The sequence below is a fragment of the Apodemus sylvaticus genome, chromosome 9 (genome assembly GCF_947179515.1).
Source record: "Apodemus sylvaticus chromosome 9, mApoSyl1.1, whole genome shotgun sequence".
In the NCBI taxonomy this organism is placed as follows: Eukaryota; Metazoa; Chordata; class Mammalia; order Rodentia; family Muridae; genus Apodemus; species Apodemus sylvaticus.
In genome coordinates, this window is record NC_067480.1 from 77,481,114 (window position 1) to 77,498,975 (window position 17,862).

Sequence of the window (17,862 nt, forward strand, 5' to 3'; positions counted from 1 at the left end):
TTTCATCCTGCTTCCGGCTCCATCCTGGGCGCTGTTCTCTGTCCTTCCTGCCACCGTGGACTGACGTCACAACACCGTGAGCCCAGACAGAACTTCATTCCCTTACAGTTCTCTCCTCGGGGGTCTTGACACATCAGAGGGAAGGGGACAGACACACGTCACACCGACCGTGTGCTTCCTCTTCCTGCTGCAACATTCCTGTCCTTACGCAAAGTCATCTTCACAGACTCCACTTAACAACAGCCTCCACCTGGCCTCCTGAGTTTCTTCAGCTCCGTCCTTAGCTCCCCTCCTCTGCACAGCCACCCCCCTACATATGCCTGACCCTACATAAAATGGCACTACCATGTGGTAAGGCCCATGCCACTGCTCCTAGCGCTCAAAAGGTGACCATCCAGTGACACTCTAGTTGTATGCTGTGATGATAACAGTCCTTCTTCAGCTCCAGTGTCCTGTCCACGTCAAACTGATTCTGTCTAAGCCACACCGGGTAATAGAGAATCTGAGCGTGATATCCACCTGGGCAGGGCGTCAGCCACGTGACCCAAGCTGTCTGTGGTCCGAGTCTGCACACAAGGCTTGGTTGTCGGTGCGGTGAGGCTGGGAAGTGGAACCTTTAGGGGGTAGGGTCTTTTGGGAGGTCCTTGGGTCGCTGCTGAAGCCTGAGCCCTGAATGACTCCTGGTTCCCGTCTCACCATGTGACCCTCCCTCCTATCCCAGCTGCCATGAGGTTCTACAGAGCAGAGCTGCTGCAATGCTCTGTGTGCTCTTGAACAACTCCTAGAACTGGATTAAATGAACCAGTTTTCTTTACGGAGTTTCCCAGCCTTAGACGTTTTATTATAGCAATGGAAAATGCACAGACAGGTTTACCATTAAAGAGGGAAGCTTTTGACAAGCCAAGACCACGTTAAGCCACTGGAATATTGGGTTGAGACTAGGATTAAGTGCAAAGGCAGGCTAGGAGGGCCTGGCCTTGTTCCCGTGGGTGTCTGGGAATGGAAGAGGCTTGTCCACAAGAGAACAGATCGGTGAGGAAGGCTAGGAGGTGCCTTCTTCCCTTTGTGCTGTGGGACAGGTATTTTGTCCATTTCTGACACAGTGTCCCCAGCCCCAGGCCTTTAAGTGATATTTACATCCACAGCTCCAAGAGGTCAGTGAGGTTTCTAGCCAGGGTTTCAAGGAATTACCAAACCTCCCTCAGCTCCTTCCTGTTTGGAGAAGGCTGGGCAGGAGACAGAAATGCTTTCAGGGGACAGAGAACAACGCAGGAGCAGGGAGAGGGAGTCTGGCCAGATGCAGCAGGGGCACCCAGGCCACCCACCTACACACCTGGGCCCTGGGACAAAGGGTGACAGGCCAGGACCGTGGCTGCAGGAGCTCGTGAGAGTCCCTCTGCAGGTTCCCGCTTCCTTCAGCTCTCTCCCAAGGGTGGGACAGATGACCCTGCGGGGGGTGGGGGTCCCAGGGGATGTGTACTTACATTTCTTCTGTAGAATGCTCTGTCTGGCCTTGATGAATGCCAGGATGTCGGAATCGGTCTGGCTGTCTCCAGTGAGTGGGATGGATGACAGGGGCCTTTCCGAGATAGAGGACAAACATGCATCACAATGTTACAAGTCATTGCACCTTATACCTTTACACCCAGATGTTGTGGGTATGTGTGTGTGTGTGTGTGTGTGTGTGGTCAGAGGATAACTTGTGGCAGATGGTTCTCTCCTACAGAGGGTTCTAGGGATGAAACTCAGGCTATCAGGCATGCGTAGCGAGTGCTTTTACGCACTGAGCCTGCTCTTCTGTTTGGGGCCCTTGGTTTTCATCTGACCTTCCAGTTCTCCACTCTCTTTGTGAAGAGTGCATCCCCCTTCTTATCACTCCTGGAATAGATTTCAAACCCTGCCCCATGACTTCCTGGGTCCTAAGAGCCCTGACCCTGGTTCACTCCTGAACTCCCTTTTTCCATTTCAATAACCTGATCAGTCCAGTCCTGGGGCCTTTGCTGCAGCTGCTCCCACTCCCTGAGGCTGCCCCAGATGCGCTGTTACGCAGCTGACTGATGCTTGTGCCACCCTGCCTTCTCCAGCCTTTGTATTCTCTCATCCTAGACTTGCTCAAACCAGCCACACTGTTCCTTTGGCACCCAGCACAGATTTGACATCTTGATGATGTCTCCCCTGTACTCACGCACTGCTGACGAGGTGTAGATATTTGCCCCCAAGGCAGAGGTTGCTATTCTCTATCTCTTTCAAATCACAACCATATTTAGCTAAAGCGCTACTGTTAAAAACTACATTTCCCAGCATCCTTTGTAGCTATGTAGCCAGATTTGTAAGCAGAAGAGTTGTGTGAGATCCAAAAATAATTCTGAAAAAGGGAGGATACTGGTCCTTTCCCCCTTTTTTCTTCATCTGGCTTAGAGACACTCCCCCCCTCCCCCCGGCTTTGCCAATCTCATGCCTAGGACTCCACAAAATGAGTGGCATTCTTGGACAACCAGGTGATGACCTAGTTATTGGTTACTGGGATTTTTGGTGGGCGCCCTATCTGTAGAATTGGGCTCAGGAGCTGCATGGTGAGGGTTGAGGGGTAGGGGGTGGGTGTTCAGGAACAGCGATGGGAGATGGTGAGTTCCACCAGTAGAGGGCGCACTCAGCCTGAGGCAGCTCTGAGAAAAAAGGGGCAATCAGTAGGTGATTAGGGCTCTAGTCTTGTGGTTCCAACAGCCCTTGCTGGCAAGAGGCCTTTGAAACTCTGTTAGCCTAATCACAGCTCCAGATCCCTGGGAGGCTACTCAGTTCTCTTGAGTAGTGGGCAGAGGGCTTTCCAGATCTTCTCTGTCTTTTTTGGGGGGCAGAGGGAGACTGGACAAATTTCTACTATACAGACTCAGCTGGTTTTGAACCTACAGAGTTCCATCTGCCTGGTTTTGAACTTAAAAGAGTTCTGCCTGCCTCTGTTCCCCAAGTGCTAGGATTAAAGGTGTGCACTACCACACCTGGCTCATCTTATACAGTCACCAGGGGGCATGAGCTACTCTGACTAGGCCTCGGAGGTTTGGGGGGAAATCCTCCTGTTTTGAGAGTTTGGATGCAAGAGAAGAATGTGGGTGGGAGTGGGGAGAAGCTTCCCAGGTACCAGGTTCTGCCTACATCAATGGATGGACAAGGGACCCTCTTGTTGGAGAAGCAGACTTTAGGGTTCAATCTGCCCACCTCAGAGCTGTCACTGTATTAGGGAGGAGATCCACACATACCTATCTTGCACCGGTACCCTGGAGCCACTGGGCTCTTGGCTGTGCTGAATGGGACAAGGAGAGGGGAGGATTCTTCTGGCATTCCTATCACTGGGGGGAAAAAAATCAAAAAACAAAAGACCAGAAGTCACAGGAAGATACAGGAAGTCGAAGATTTAGTGGCTTTGGTGAACTGAGGGCTGTCACTGTTTTAGGGAGGAGATATATACTTACCTATCTTGCACCAGTATCCTGGAGCCACTGGGCTCTTGGCTGTGCTGACTGGGGCAAGGAGAGGGGAGGATTCTTCTGGCATTCCTATCACTGGGGGAAAAAAAAAACAAGAGTCACAGGAAGTTAGAATATTTAGCAGCTTTGGTGAACTGAGCGTGTTCTCCCCAAATTCCTATGCAAAAGCCCTAATTCTCAGAGAGACAACATTTGGAGGTATGACTTGGTAGACAGATGACCAGATAATAACTAGATAGTTGAGAACTTGTGGGTGGAGCTCTCATGATGTGCGAGTGTCCTGTGAGAGGAAGGCAGACTAGGTCAGTGGGTCAGGACACAGAAAGGAGGACACAAACAGAAGGGAGACCACACAGCAAGAGTTACACCTCTGTGCTGTGGAATCCATAGGTTGAACTCTGCCCCTAAAGTGATGGAGATGGAGTCTTTGGGATGGGATGAGGTAACAAGGCTAGACCCTCAAGACTGGGGTTGGTAATTTTATAAAAGAAACAGGAGTTCTTCCTGCCATTGTGGGAGGGAGCAGGGCCCTTACCAGACATCCAGGCCGCCAGCTCCATTTTCAACTTGCAAGTCTCGAGAACTGTGACCAAACAAATGTAGAAAAGCCAAGTGAGTGTGAAACATGGCACAGTGGTGGAAAGCTTATCGGGCACACGCAAGATCCTGGTGTGTTGTTCCCCAGCACCAGAGAAACCAACCACCGACTGGTCAATGAACCATCCAGACTCTGACATTTTGTAATAGCAACCTGAGAAGACTTGGGTGGCTACATGGTTGTTTTCATTGTTGGAGCAAAGTGTTGCCGTCTTGAAGATGGACAAGCAGGGGTGATTGTGAAGATGACAGTTGTCCTTTACGGATGGTGTCTACAACCAGGCCTTCTGGTGAGGCTCTGCAGATGCCACGCCCCTTGGCCAGTAGTGCAGAGGCAGAGACCCAGAAGTCTAAGGCATTCCGTTAGACCTTTCGGGGCATCAGCTCAGGGAAGGATTTCAGGACTAGTCAGTTTATGAGGCAGAGATGGGGGTTCGTAGATGCATTACAGAAAGGCACGTGACTGGAGAATAAGTGTGCTCCCAGGAGCAGAGGTATGGGCTGCTCAAAGAGGAGCCTTGGAAAGTGAGAGAGGTGTCACATGTGGGCGCGTGGTCCTCAAGAGGAGCACAGCTGGCTGTCTTAGCAGTAGCCACTGAAACCCTTTGGCAGCTCTCCATTTATATCTCAAAAGATTGCTCAGAAATCACCTCAGCCTTTCCCTTCCTTTCTCCTCTGAGAAATGGGATTATGGGATGGCCCCAGAGATTCCTTAGGTGAAGTCATAGTGGGATAAGGTGATACTAAAGCCACTAGGGCTGCACAAGGGCTTTAGAACATGTCCTTTCCTTGTTTCTGTGAGGGTCCTAGGCATCAGGAGACTCATAGCTGGGAGGAGAGAGCTGCCGTAAGCGGTCGCTAACTCTCTGCTGGTTAACCACACCCAACAGATTCTGGGGTGAGGACTTCTCTTCTCTGCCATGTCCCTAAGATGTTCCATGTTTCAATTTAGTGCCTGCTATGATCTGGACAGGAAAGTGTCTCCCCTCACCCAGAGACACTGGTGTTCATGGCTTTGGGGAGGAGACTGGATCCTGAGGGACTGCCCTCATCCTCTGATGGATTCCCCATTTGATGGCATTATTAATAGATAGAGAGATGGTAGAGATCAGGAGGTGGATCCAGGTTTGAGGAAGTAGGTTACTAGTAGATGTGGGAAGAGCATGGCTTTGGCTTCTACACTCTGTCTGTCTGTATGTCTCTGCTTCCCAATGTTTCCACGAGGCGACCCTACACTGTCTCCTCTATGATGCGAGGCCTCCCCTCAGTTCAGAGCAATGGATCCAGCTGACCTCAGTCTGAAACCTCTGAAATCTTGGGACAGGATAAACCTTTCTTCAGTCCAGTTGTTTTGTCACACGGGAAGTTGAGGCATAAGTCCTTCTGAGGACACCATCATCTTCATCTTAAGAGATGCGAACAGAGGTGGAGAGCAGTTAAATAGCAGGTGCTCTCACACCTGGGAGGCCTCCACCGTGCTCCCAGCCTTCCTGCCCCACTGACCGGCTCCTGGCTGCTGTTCCAGAGGGCGCTCTGTCCCTTACTGCACTGCTCCGCTGCACGGTCTCTGGTGCCCACTGCATGCTCACGGGTGGAGGATCCACACCCAGGAGCTCACAGCATCGCTAACTGACGTGTACTCCTTGCCCAGGGCTCCTGGCCGCAGGGTTTCCACGGTCCTCTGTGGAGGAGCCAAGTGTAGTCTCTAGGCTATCCTGCAATACACTCTGCCACGTGGACTTGGAGCCTCGGCTCTGTCTTGGGATGCTCCCCTGAAGATTGGTGTCAGAGGCGAAGGGGGCTTAACACGGTCAGAACCTTCATTTTATAGCTGGTGACACTCAGGTAGGGAGGTGGCCAGGGTGACAGAGACGTGAGATAGCTTAGTAAGTCCACTGTCATCTCTCCAAGCCCTTGATTAGGCCCACAGCTTGTTTTCCCACATATGAGTTTGGTTTTTTGTCTAATGCCAACCGTCTGCTCTGCCACCTGACAGGATGATAAGGCCTCTTACCCTGGGACCGTCTCCACAGTCTCAGAACTGTGAACCAGACAGACAGGAAGGGAAGCCAGAGCATGTGGCTCCCAACCCCCTACTCACACCCACATGCTCATCCCCTAGCTGTCTAAAGTTTCACTGTGGCACCCTAGAGGAGGAACAGTCCAGAGGGATCTCCTCCGTGCTGAGCCTGACGTGGGGTACTGCAGGACCAGAGACAGCCACAAGGTGGCAGTCACTGCACATTCTTCTTGGGAGAATGGCTGCCTTCTTTCAGGGCTTCAAGGGGTGGCTGGGGAAAGCCTGGAGAAGAGGAGGGGTTTCCTCCCATGGGTGCTACCTTCACAGCAGGCCAAGGGCAGTTTAGAAGCAGCAGTGAACCTGTGGGAATGAGCCACTGGCTGTCAAAGGGCCCCTTTACATGATGTTCTCCCGGTTTAGCTTTCTTTGGAAGCCAGGGAATGTTCAGGGGGCCAGAGAGACAAGATGTGCGCGGCTGAGGGGCAGAGCGAATAGCGGAGCCTGAGAGATGAGCCAGGCAGCAGGGCAGAAGGAGGTGACCACCAGGGAGACGGAGGTAGCCAGGGGCTTCTGTAGAGGCCTGGTCTATCCCCTTATGTGGCTCAGGCAGGAGGATAGGGAGGCACCCTGTGAAGTGTGGAGGGAAAGGGCTCCCAGTTCCCCCCCACCCCCTCCAGGATACCACAGTTCAGAGCTTCCTGCCTGTCTCCCAAGTGCTGGGATTAAAGGTGTGCACCACCAGGCCCAGCCCTATTAATTAACTAATTAATTCATTAGTTACCATTAGTTACCATTGCACATAAAAGTGTCCTGTGTGTATTTTGGGTCAAGTCTCTTGTAAGATATGTGCTTTGCAATTATCCTCTGGTCTGAGCTTGCTTCTTTTCCTTAACAGAGTCCCTTTATTTTTTTATTTTATTAATTCTTCATTTACTTGACTGTGAGTGTGTGTTTGTATGCATGTGTGCACATGTTTGTTTAAGGATGTCTGTGGCAGTCAGAGGATGGCACTGGATAGAGTTGCAGGTGTTTGTGAGCAGCCCGAAGTGGGCGCTGGGATCTGAGCTGCAGCCCGCAGCGCAGCACAGCGCGGGGATACTTTCAACTGCCTGGCCGTCTCTCCAGCCTGGTGACATCTCTTAAAATTTTAATAAAGTTCAATTTACTGTTTTTTATTTTCTGAATTTACTGGTTTTTAAAACACCCAGGCGTCCCAACAAAACGCAGCCGACCACTGTTGCTCTGTGGTGGAGGTGGGCACTGTGTCAGGGACGCGTGGGCACTAAGGCCTGGCGTGATCTGGGAGGCCTGGGGGAATGCCAACCGGAGGAATATTTTTTCTAGATAAGATTTTTTAATTAAAAATATTAATTTTTAATTATGTGTATGTGTGTGTGTGCCTAGAGAAGCCAGAAGTGTGGGATCCCCTTTCCCCTGGAGCTGGGGTTACCAGTGGGGTCATGAAAGGCCTGGGTCTGGTGCTTAGAACCAAGCTCAGGCCCTCTCTGCGAGGGCAGCAAATGCTCCTAATGGCTGAGCCGTGTCTCCAGCCCCAGGTGTCTGGATTTGTAAAGAAGGTCTCCGAGGACGTGCAAAGGCAGCACAGACTGTCCCCGCGACCCCTGCCCATTTCTACAGGCGGTGACGCAGCTGCTGCTCTCACCCGGCCAGCCCTGACCCCAAGCCACACATCTCAGGCGGCCGTTCTGAGGTTTCACGTCCTTTGGCTGCAGCGCACCACCCAGGGCTCCACAGTATCTGGGGCTGTCAAGTCTTTGTCTCCGCTTGGCGTCAAGACTGTCACACTCCTTGTCACTTTTGAGCTGTACTGGCCAGGCATTTTGTAGAATGTCCCTTGCTGGAATTTGTGTGACATTTCCCTCAGGCTTTTATGGGCATTGTCTGACACCTTGTAAAAAAAAAATGTCTCTCTGTGTATGTGTGTGTGTGTGTGTGTACATGTATGTGTACGTGTGTGTGCACCACAGCATGCATGTGAAGAGGACAACCTGCAGAAGGTCATTGTTTCTTTCCACCATGTGGGTCATTGGGATCAAATTCACGGTGTCATAAGGGTTTGTGACAGTGCCCTTACCCACTGAGCCATGCTGTCCACTTCTGGCATCTCATTTATTCTTTGAATTTTTAGAACTATTTATTTACTTACTTTTATTTGGTGTATGAGTGCTTTGTCCAAATGTGTGTAACTGCACTGCACTCATGAGCATTGCCCTTGGAGATCAGGAGAGGACGTCAAATCCCCTCGACTGGAATTATAGTTGTGAGCTGCCGTGTGCTTGCTGGGAATTGAACCTGGATCCTCTATAAGTGCAGCAACTACTCTTAATCTCTGGGACATCTCTCCTGCTCTCTGGTATCTTTTTAAAGAAGATTCATTTCAGACTTTGAACATGGGCTCTTGGTGTTCTTCAACCCACAGGTGTGACAGCCTCTTGATGGCAAAGATGGGTGCCCCACTCACTCCGTCCCAGCATCTGGTCTGGGAGGGCTGAGTCTGAGGTGGGTGACTGCTGGGTGTAGATCAGAGAGATTCTGCCACCTGTATTGGATGATTAGTAAGAGGCCAGACCACGATGTGCAGAGACACGAAGTCCCTACTGAATCTCTATACCATTTAGAGAACCAGAGGGCATCAGATCCATTGGAGCTGGTGCTCTAAGCATCACGCAGCCCTGTGGGAGGCGGTCCACAACTTGCCCATTTGTCTCCTGAATCTTCTCTAGGACAAGGGATATTTATATACTTGTCACAATTGAGTACTCTCTAGGCTACCTCTTCCCAAACACCCTCCCAGGCCACGCCCCAGGCCACGCCCCAGGCCACGCCCTCCCAGGCCACGCCCCTCCCAGGCCACGCCCCCTGCTTAGCCAACTCCTTCCTCCACCTTAGGTGGTAGGTGTACTGACTCAGCTGTCAGAGTGAGGATCTGACAGGTAGCATTCAAGAGAGCTTTGAAGACACATGCTGGAGGAGCTACAACCAATTAAACGGCAAAGGCAATTCAGCCTCCCAGACCTTGCCCACAAGGAGGAGGCAGGAGCCTCTCCTGGTGACCTGACGCAGGCCTGACAATGACTGTGTCCTGACCTTTTCTTGGAAAGAAGCTGTGTCTGGTCCTGGTGAGGAAACGGCTTCACAGCATCCTGGAGGTTCGCGGCCGGGGAGTTTATCTGTTGGCCCAAGAAGGGATTTTGTTAGTTTAAGCCCAACGCCGTGGTATGCTGTTCTCGTCGTAATTCTCGTCCTGTGCCCCAGCACCGGCTCTGACACTGGAGGCTTTAAGCTGCTGAATCCTCACCCCTTGATGCATTCTTTAAAACACATTTTTCCTTTTTAAAATTCTTGTTTATATGTATGTGTATTTGGGGGCCAGAAGGGGATGTTGGATCCTGCTGGAGCTGGAATTACATGCAATTGTGAGTCACCCAGTCTGGGTGCTGGGAACCTAACTCTGGTCCTTTACAAGGAAGAGCAGGAAGTGCTCTTAACCGTGAAGTCATCTCTCCAGTTCTTTGATGTCATTCTTAAGAAGGAAAAGCCCATTATAGAAGTAAGTATATATAATGTATATGACAAGAAAATATGGACGTAATTATGAGCAAAGTTTTGTTTCATCAGAATGTAGTCTGTGAATGGGGACATTGTTAACAAAGCCTGGTTTATTCTCTGTGCCCTCCAGTTTTCCAAATGGAGAAAATATTTAGTTTTTTCAGGTTAAAAAAGAGGTGAGTACAGTATCATCTGGCCTCTCTCGGGAGGGAGATCCTTCCTGTGTGTGTGCTTCTCTTGTCCCTGAGATCCTCTAACGGCACAATGGAGCAGGCCCCCGGAGTGCTCCCCTCTGCCATGATGGCTCCAGAATGGTTGCATGTCTGCAGTGGTCCAGGGGACCAACGCTGCTATAGCAGTAGCTCCGAGTATCCCAGAGTACCCTGCAACCCTCCCAGAACATCCCGAGAGCCTCCCCGAATACCCTGTCAGATTCCCTGAACACCCCTCGGGCTGCCCAGAAGCCATGAACGCAGTGAACCTGAGCGGAGCTGCTGCCAGGGGTTCCCACTGGCTTCCTGCATCGCTGGAAAGCCATCACGGAGCACCCATCACCTCCCTTGTCCTGCCTCAGCCCACCCAGGAGACGTCTATGGGCTGGGCTAAGAAAGCACCCACAGCTGTGTGGCATCAGCTTCCCCCGTGGCAAGGTGTCCGTCATCTCTGCTGTCACCATCTGGACTCTTGTTTCGGTGACAACTCCTTGGGTGGCAGGAGGCACAGGGATCTGACCAGCTTGGCTGCTGCGGCTTTCACTGTATAACTAACAAGCCATGGGAATCTCTGAACACTTCTCCGGGTATTTCGTGGGGCGGGTCTACTGACCAGTGCTGAGATCCCTTGGGCACCGGCTGACAGCCTCCTCCCAGATGAACCCACTAGGGACAGTCTTAGACCCAGAGTCCCAAAGGAAGCCAGGGCCACTGTGGACACACATGGAAATCAAGGGCATCTTCATTTTCCCTAGCTTCTACCTAAGATTAAGAAAGGATGTCACCCACCCTGAGACATCAACAGTCCCTGTGAATTTGCTACCAACCAAGGCACCTAATACTTCATTGATAACCACACACCTAAATCTTATTAATATTCCTATAGAAGGATATACATATTTTATTACATAGCTTTATTTTAAAATTATTTTGATAGCTGTATTATTCCAGTCTGTTTAATTTTCTTTATTTTCCCATGTATATTTAATTTTAATGAACTGATTTTTTTATTGAGCCGTTATATGGTCATTGGTAATGTATGAACTTACTATTTATTTGATTATTATTATTATTATTATTGGTTTTTTCGAGACAGGATTTCTCTGTGTAGCTCTGGCTGTCCTGGAACTCACTCTGTAGACCAGGCTGGCTTCAAACTCAGAAATCCACCTGCCTCTGCCTCCCAAGTGCTGGGATTAAAGGCGGGCGCCACCACCGCCCGGCGACTTTGATTTTTAATTCATATGTCAAGTTAGTGTGTGTGTGTGTGTGTCAGAGTATACCTTATGGGAGTTGTTTTTTCCCTCGAACTATGTAGGTTGCAGGCATCAAACATCATCCTCCACGTCACCCCTTCTACTTGCATGTCACATACAAGCACCACAGATATATTTAAATCTAGGTTACACATATGAGAGACACATGTGGTCTTTATCTTCCCAAGCCTAGTTTACTGAGTTTAATGCAATTATCTCCATTGTATCCGTCTTCCTACAAAGGTAATGGTTTCATTCTTCTTCATAGCCGACTAAACCTCTACTGTATATATACACCACACTTTCCTTCTCAGTTGATGCTGGATACCTACACTGGCTACTGTGACCAACACAGCCACAAGAACGGATGTGCACACACTTCTGTGCTGTGCTTAGGTTCCTTCAGGTGCCTCTCCGGGAGGGGCATAGCTCAGTAATATTGTTATTCTAGTTTCTGTCTGTTTAGGAACCATAATACTGATTTCCATAATGAATAAAAAATTATTTTTGAGATGAGGTCTTAGTTTTTGTGTGGTCCGGGCTGGTCTTGAACTCATAATCTTCTTGCTTCTGCCTCCTAAGTGCTGTGTCTGCAAGTGTGTGACACTGTGGCCAGAAATAATGCACTGTCAGTGCTTGGCAGGGTGTCCTTGGTCATATACCCTTGCTGTCTTGAAGTTTCATTATCCTTAAAGTAAAGACTGAGCCTCAGAGGGGGAGGGGGCTCTTCGAGGGTAATGTGACCCTGTGACCTCCCCACATCCATTCTACCATACCCAAGGGGTTGTATGGGAGCACACAGGAAGCTGGGGTCTTAACTGCTACTTCTTAGCAGGTTATTTTAGATTTCACAACATCAGAGAGACTTTCTAGAGATTTGTCTGGGAAATATGCAAAAACTGTCTACAGATATGTCTACTGTGAAGAACCAGAGACTATCTAAATATTCAAAATCAGATAGACTAAGTTGTCTGAAGCATATTTCCAGGATGAAACAGTGACAGTTGGACGGGACTTTACAGAATTATGATATGAAAAAGCAGTCATTCTAAAAAGTTAAGAAACTCATGGCCAACCACAGTCCTTGAAGACCAACAAGATGTAGCTCTGTGGTAGGATGCTCACCTAGTATGCTTGAGATTCTGGGCTTGAGTCCTGGTACTACAAGCCAGAAACCAATACCTTTCCCCTCACAACACATATATACACTTCATCAAAATGATAAAAACCCCATGGTGGTACATATGGAGAAAAAGCACAGAGAGATATCATAAGTCAAGTTGGTTCTCCTAAAGTGGCAAGATAAAAGTAATTTCTACTTTCTTCCTCATGTTTTCTAAAATCTCTAGAAATCTCTCTCTCTCTCTCTCTCTCTCTCTCTCTCTCTCTCTCTCTCTCTGTGTGTGTGTGTGTGTGTGTGTGTGTGTAAAATGACAGAAAGAATAACTGAATAACCAGGTCTGGCTGCATCTGCCATTAATCAAAGGACTCAGGAGGCAGAAGCAGGCAGATCTCTGAGTTCAAGGCCAGTCTGGTCTACATGGAGAGACTCTGCCTCAAAGAAAGAAAAAATAAGAAGTGATGGTAGGAAGGGAAGCAGGAGGGAGGGAAGGAGAAGTGAGGGTAAGAGAGGGGAATGTCAAATGAGGTCTCCGAAGTATCTTAGATGAAGCAACAGAGACAACCTTTTTGAGTCATCTCTCATTGGTCAGGTTATCTGAGGCCTTGGAGCCTGGAGACACAGACCTCCTTGTGTTCCTACCACTCTGGCGAGCACTTGCTTCTTGAGCTAGGGCCAGCGCCCACAGGCCTGAGGTTTGAAACCCTCATCCCGTCCCTGTCTCCCAAGGGGCACAAGCTTATACAGGACAGCCCCCACAGGGACCACCCCGATGTCCCCCACAGCACACCTGCAGGCTGGTGGCCTCCTCTGCCCACCAGGCTTCGAACTCTTTCTGTAACTTGACCTTGGCTTTGTCCATGAGCAGCTGCAGGTGCTCGGTCTCCACCTTCAGGGCTTTCAGGCGCATAAATGTCGTTTTGTACCTGCGGTGGCATTAGAAGCAGCAGTGAGCAGATGCCTGAAGTCACCAGCACAGCGGAGGCAGGGAAGGCTGCAAGTGAAGAGGGTCTGGGCCACAGAGGCCTGGCAGAGCTGCCTGGTGCTAGCAAGGGGGGGTGCTCAAGGGGCTCTGCCAAGGCTAGAACAAGACACTAGGTGTTGAGCCCATCAGAGAGAACAGGAGGATCATCTTTCACTCACTAGGCACAGGGGCTACTTCTCCAAGAATAAGCATTCCTTTTCATTGAATATGTAGAGAAGACGCTGACCCTTGGTCTTCAGTGGCAGCATGAAGGTTCTGAGTCACCTCTGTGAGTACTCGGGAGGCTGTTTCCAGAGAGCTTTAACCGAGCATGGCTGATGTATCCAGAACTGGGCAGCACCAGCCCAGAGACTTGAACTCGGGACAGAGTAAAAGGGTTGGAAGGGCTGAGCATCCATCTTCGTTCTCTGAATGTGGGGTATGTGGCCTCACGTTCCTGCCCAGGCCTTCCCCACCCTGCTGGACGGTACCCTTAGAGCGCCAGCAGATGGAAACTCTTTCCTCAGCTGCATTTGCAGTTGCTTCTCACAGCCTCGGAGGAAGGGAGTGATACAGCGAGGGGAGATGGACAGCTGGGGAAAGCGCCAATGGGCCTGCACACGGCACACGAGCCTTTGCTCTGAAGAAGCGGTGAGGGAGTAGTGTGTGTGTGTGTATGTGTGTGTGTGTGTGTGATGTGTGTGTGTGATATGTGTGTGTGATGTGTGTGTGATATGTGTGTGTGGTGTGGTGTGTGTGTGTGTGTGTATGTGTGTGAGATGTGTGTGTGGTGTGTGTGTGGTATGTGATGTGTGGTGTGTGTGTGGTGTGTGTGTGGTATGGTATGTGTGGTGTATGGCATGTATGTGATGTGTGTGTGTAATATGGTGGGTGTGTATATGTGTGTGTGTGTGTGTGTGTGTATGTGTATGTATGTGTTTTGTGTGTGTGTGTGTGTATGTGTGTGTTGAGGGATGTTGTAGTGATGCCACCAGTAACATGAGGCAGAAAAGTAACCTGTTTAGACCTCCGGATCGATGCAGCCTTGACATGAAGGATAAACGGATGAATGATCTGTGCTGCCTGATCCTGTGAGAAGCCTGTTTATGTCTCCTCACCCTGGAAGATCACCTTGGGGCCTTGAGAACTGGGTGAAGATCTCAGGTTTTCAAGACCCAGGTTAAACTTCGGTAAAGCTGCCGTGAAGCCTGCCTATGGCATGCGCCTTGGTGCCTTCAGATCAGTGGGTCTCAACCTACCTAACACTGGGACCCTTTAATGCAGTTCCTCATGTTGTAGTGACCCCCCAACCATAAAATTATCTCATTGCTATCACGTCACTGAGGCCTGTGTATCAATATTGCGTTCTGTTCCCAGATTCGCTGTGGCTGGCAGCTAGATGCTGTACAGGAGAGCATGTGTCATTGCTACTGTCACGGATCGTAAATATCCAGTTCAGAAGGTACTGGATATCTGACATGCAGGATATCCGACAGGCCACCCTGTGGGGGTCGCGACGGCCGGGTTGAGAACCACTGCTGCAGAGGGTGCTGGCTGTCAGGACAAGACTCTACCTCAACCCCTTCTGGGTGTAGGCCTTACTTAAGGCTGTCCCTACCCTCTCCTGCAGTTCAGGGCACCAGGCTGGACACCTTTCCTAAGGAGAAGCTGTAGCCCTGGAGGCCCAGGGAGGCTGGGGTCAGAAAGCAGGCGGCGACAGACAGACAGACAGATAGACAGCTGGTGGCTCACCTGCCTTTTTCCTCCTCCAGCTGTGCTCGCAGTTTCTCCTCCTGGGGGTCAGGGGTGGAGGGTGGAGCCGTGTTCTCTGAGATTCCTGGAGGAGTAAGATGCCAAGAGGTTACATCAGCAGAGAGAGGCTACATCAGCAGAGAGAGGCTACATCAGCAGAGAGAGGTTACATCAGCAGAGAGAGGTTACATCAGCAGAGAGAGGTTACATCAGCAGAGAGAGGCTACATCAGCAGAGAGAGGTTACATCAGCAGAGAGAGGTAGAAAGGAAAGACAGGAAGGGGCCAATGGCAGAGGTCAAGGGCATCCAACGATGGAAGGGGTCCTGGGAGTTCTTTTGGGGGCCTCTGGGTGGCAGCCTCGGCTTGGCTTCAGAGCGGCCCTCCTCCGGTTCCCCCCAGCCCTGGTCTCTGTCACTGGTCTCTGGAGGCAGACCTAATGGCAATGAGACCTGGGGGAGGCCTGAGCCCTTCAGTGGGACTGGCTGGTGGCTGTGAGCTGGCCTGGATGCTGAGCCCTCTGTGTGGGTGCCTGGCTGGGGGGTGGGGGGCCCAGAGCCCCCTCCTAGCTCATCTGCTCATTTCCCACCTCCCAGGGAGTCTGCGATGGCTCAGTGCTTCTTACAGCAGAGTGAAGCCCCGCCCCCCACCGGTGCTGCTCTCCACTCTCACCCCTGCCTCCAGGTCATGCCCCACCCCCACCCCTGTGCGTCAATGCCCCATATCTCCTCCCGCTCTCCACCCCCTCCCCCCAGTACATGCCATTGCTTAGCCGCCCTTCCTCCAGAATGAAAACCTCCCTGCCACCTCCCCCATGCTTGCCCCTCAGCCCATGCGGCTTTCTGAACAAAAACCAGACTTAACCCTGATGACAACTGCTTGAGGCAGGCCTCACTCCTGCATTCCCGATGAGGCTTAAGGAGCCCTGTGGCTAACTCCCTGATCCCCGGGTGCAAATCCCCATTTGTTTGGTGACCAGGGTCCTGAATTCAAAACTCCTGGTAGAACATTTTTTTTATTATTATTCATTATCATGGGTTGGGGAAGTGCCAGCGACAATGCATATAGAGGTGGGGGACAGCTTTCTGGGATCTAGTCTCTCCTTCCACTTTCACCTAGGTACCAGGGATCAAATGCTTCGCCCCACCAACCCCAGCATTTCTGAGTCATGAACATTTGCTTTCTGTTCACAGGCTTGCTGCAGCCACAGCACAGCACTGTAGAGAACACGCTTCATGGGTCACAGCTATTTCCACCAACTTTGAGAAGAGATTGTCCCTATTACTGTCCTCTTTCATTGCCACACGGGCTCCTTGGAGCAGCGCAGAATGTCTTTTCTATTCTGAGGCCCTTTAAATATTCACCACCACCACCATACTACATGAGTCCGCAGTCTCTTCCAAGGCTGACTTATCCAGTTCCTTGTGTGTGGGGCTCAGCAAACTGGTTATTGTCTAATTATCTCATTTAAGAGACCTGGTATCACTTCACATCTGGGATGAGAGGAGCGGGGTGCAAAGGGGCTCTTTCCAGCTTTTAAATATGTAATTTCAGGCTGGGGAAATAGCTTAGTGGGTAAAGCCCTTGCCATCAAAGTATGAGGACCTAGGTTTGAATCCCCTGAGCCCAAGGAAGGCTGGGTGCAGTAGTGAGCATCTGTAGCCCCCGTGCCCAGGTGGGAGCTGAGGACAGGAGGGTACCTGGAGACTCACTGTCCGGCTAGTTTGGCATCCAGAGTGGCCAACCACAAAGGGGGACCTTGTCTCAAGCGAGATGGAGGTACGGACGTCCAAGAGTGTCTTCCAATGTCCACCTCCAGGTGTGTGTCATGACACGCACCTGCCCACATTTACACTCACAAAAAAAAAATCACATAGTGTGTAAACATGTGTGTTCCGCTGGGCATAGAGGCACACCCTTGTTGTCCCATCACTTGGAGGCTGAGGCAGAAAGATTAAAAGTCTGAGGCCATCTTTGGCTATGTATTAAGATTCAGTCCAGCCAGGGATATAGGAGACCCTGATTCAGACAAAACTATTCTTCAGAACCCCCAGATAATTTCCAGTCTATATTTCTGTAGTAAGCAAAAGTTCCTAATGCTGATCATTTATTGAATGCCCTCTTTCTAAAATGTTTTTCTCTGTTCAGTAGGCACACACAAGGTCCTCTATGCACCATGAAGACCTCAGAATGCCCATGCAGGGATTGCACTACCACCTACCTCATCACAGACTTCCTGTCCATAAATAAGAGGTCACATGGCTGGGAAAAGCTGAGGTGTGATTTTTTTTCTTTCTGGTCCCAAAGAGTCAAATGTTTGTGCCAGCTCACAGTCTGGGCACACACAGCCCTCTGTTAAGCTTGTGGTCGGTCGAAAGCCTCTCATGCTTTTTACAAGTGGCTGTCTCATGGTGTATCCTGTTCCAGCAGGCTGGCCCTTGACCCGAGCTGCAGCACTCCGGCTTACTGCGAGTCTGGCCTGTAGAGACTCCTCCATCTGACGTCTCATCGCTCTCGCCTCTCCCTCCATCCTGCTTCACTGACGCATGGACACATATCCTAAGCGGTCACTAGTCTGCCTTTTATCTCTGTGGAACCAATCTCTCTCTTCCTTGCCCAAGGTGAGCAGGTCTATCATCTCAGCTGAAGAAGAAGCTGGCATCCTGTGGGAACATTTCATGTTCCAGTCTTTATTACCCACAATCCTCCATGACCCCCGAGTCACAGGCGGAGGGAGCCTGAGAGGGGGACATGCAGCTCTTGATTTCTGCTTCTTTCCCCAGATCTTTGTTTAGAGGTTGAGGACAGGGCACACTGGATTTCATGTTTATTTGATGGCCCTCTCTCTGAAAAATGGCAGATGTGAACCGTAAAAAAGAGGCATTTAACA

At 50.5% G+C, this 17,862-nt stretch overlaps 1 protein-coding gene across 1 annotated transcript in view; it reads right to left on the reverse strand.

Annotated features, from left to right (window-relative positions):
- Positions 1-379: 379 nt before the first annotated feature.
- Kif6 (kinesin family member 6) overlaps positions 380-17,862 on the reverse strand; it is a 279,007-nt gene continuing 261,524 nt past the window's right edge. Inside the window, exons 17-23 of the mRNA XM_052191851.1 lie at positions 14,974-15,058; positions 13,048-13,183; positions 9,208-9,290; positions 4,018-4,065; positions 3,468-3,557; positions 1,485-1,579; positions 380-519 (exon numbers count right to left, since the gene is read on the reverse strand). Of these exons, the coding sequence (XP_052047811.1) occupies positions 380-519; positions 1,485-1,579; positions 3,468-3,557; positions 4,018-4,065; positions 9,208-9,290; positions 13,048-13,183; positions 14,974-15,058 (677 nt within the window). The remainder of the gene's footprint in view (positions 520-1,484; positions 1,580-3,467; positions 3,558-4,017; positions 4,066-9,207; positions 9,291-13,047; positions 13,184-14,973; positions 15,059-17,862) is intronic.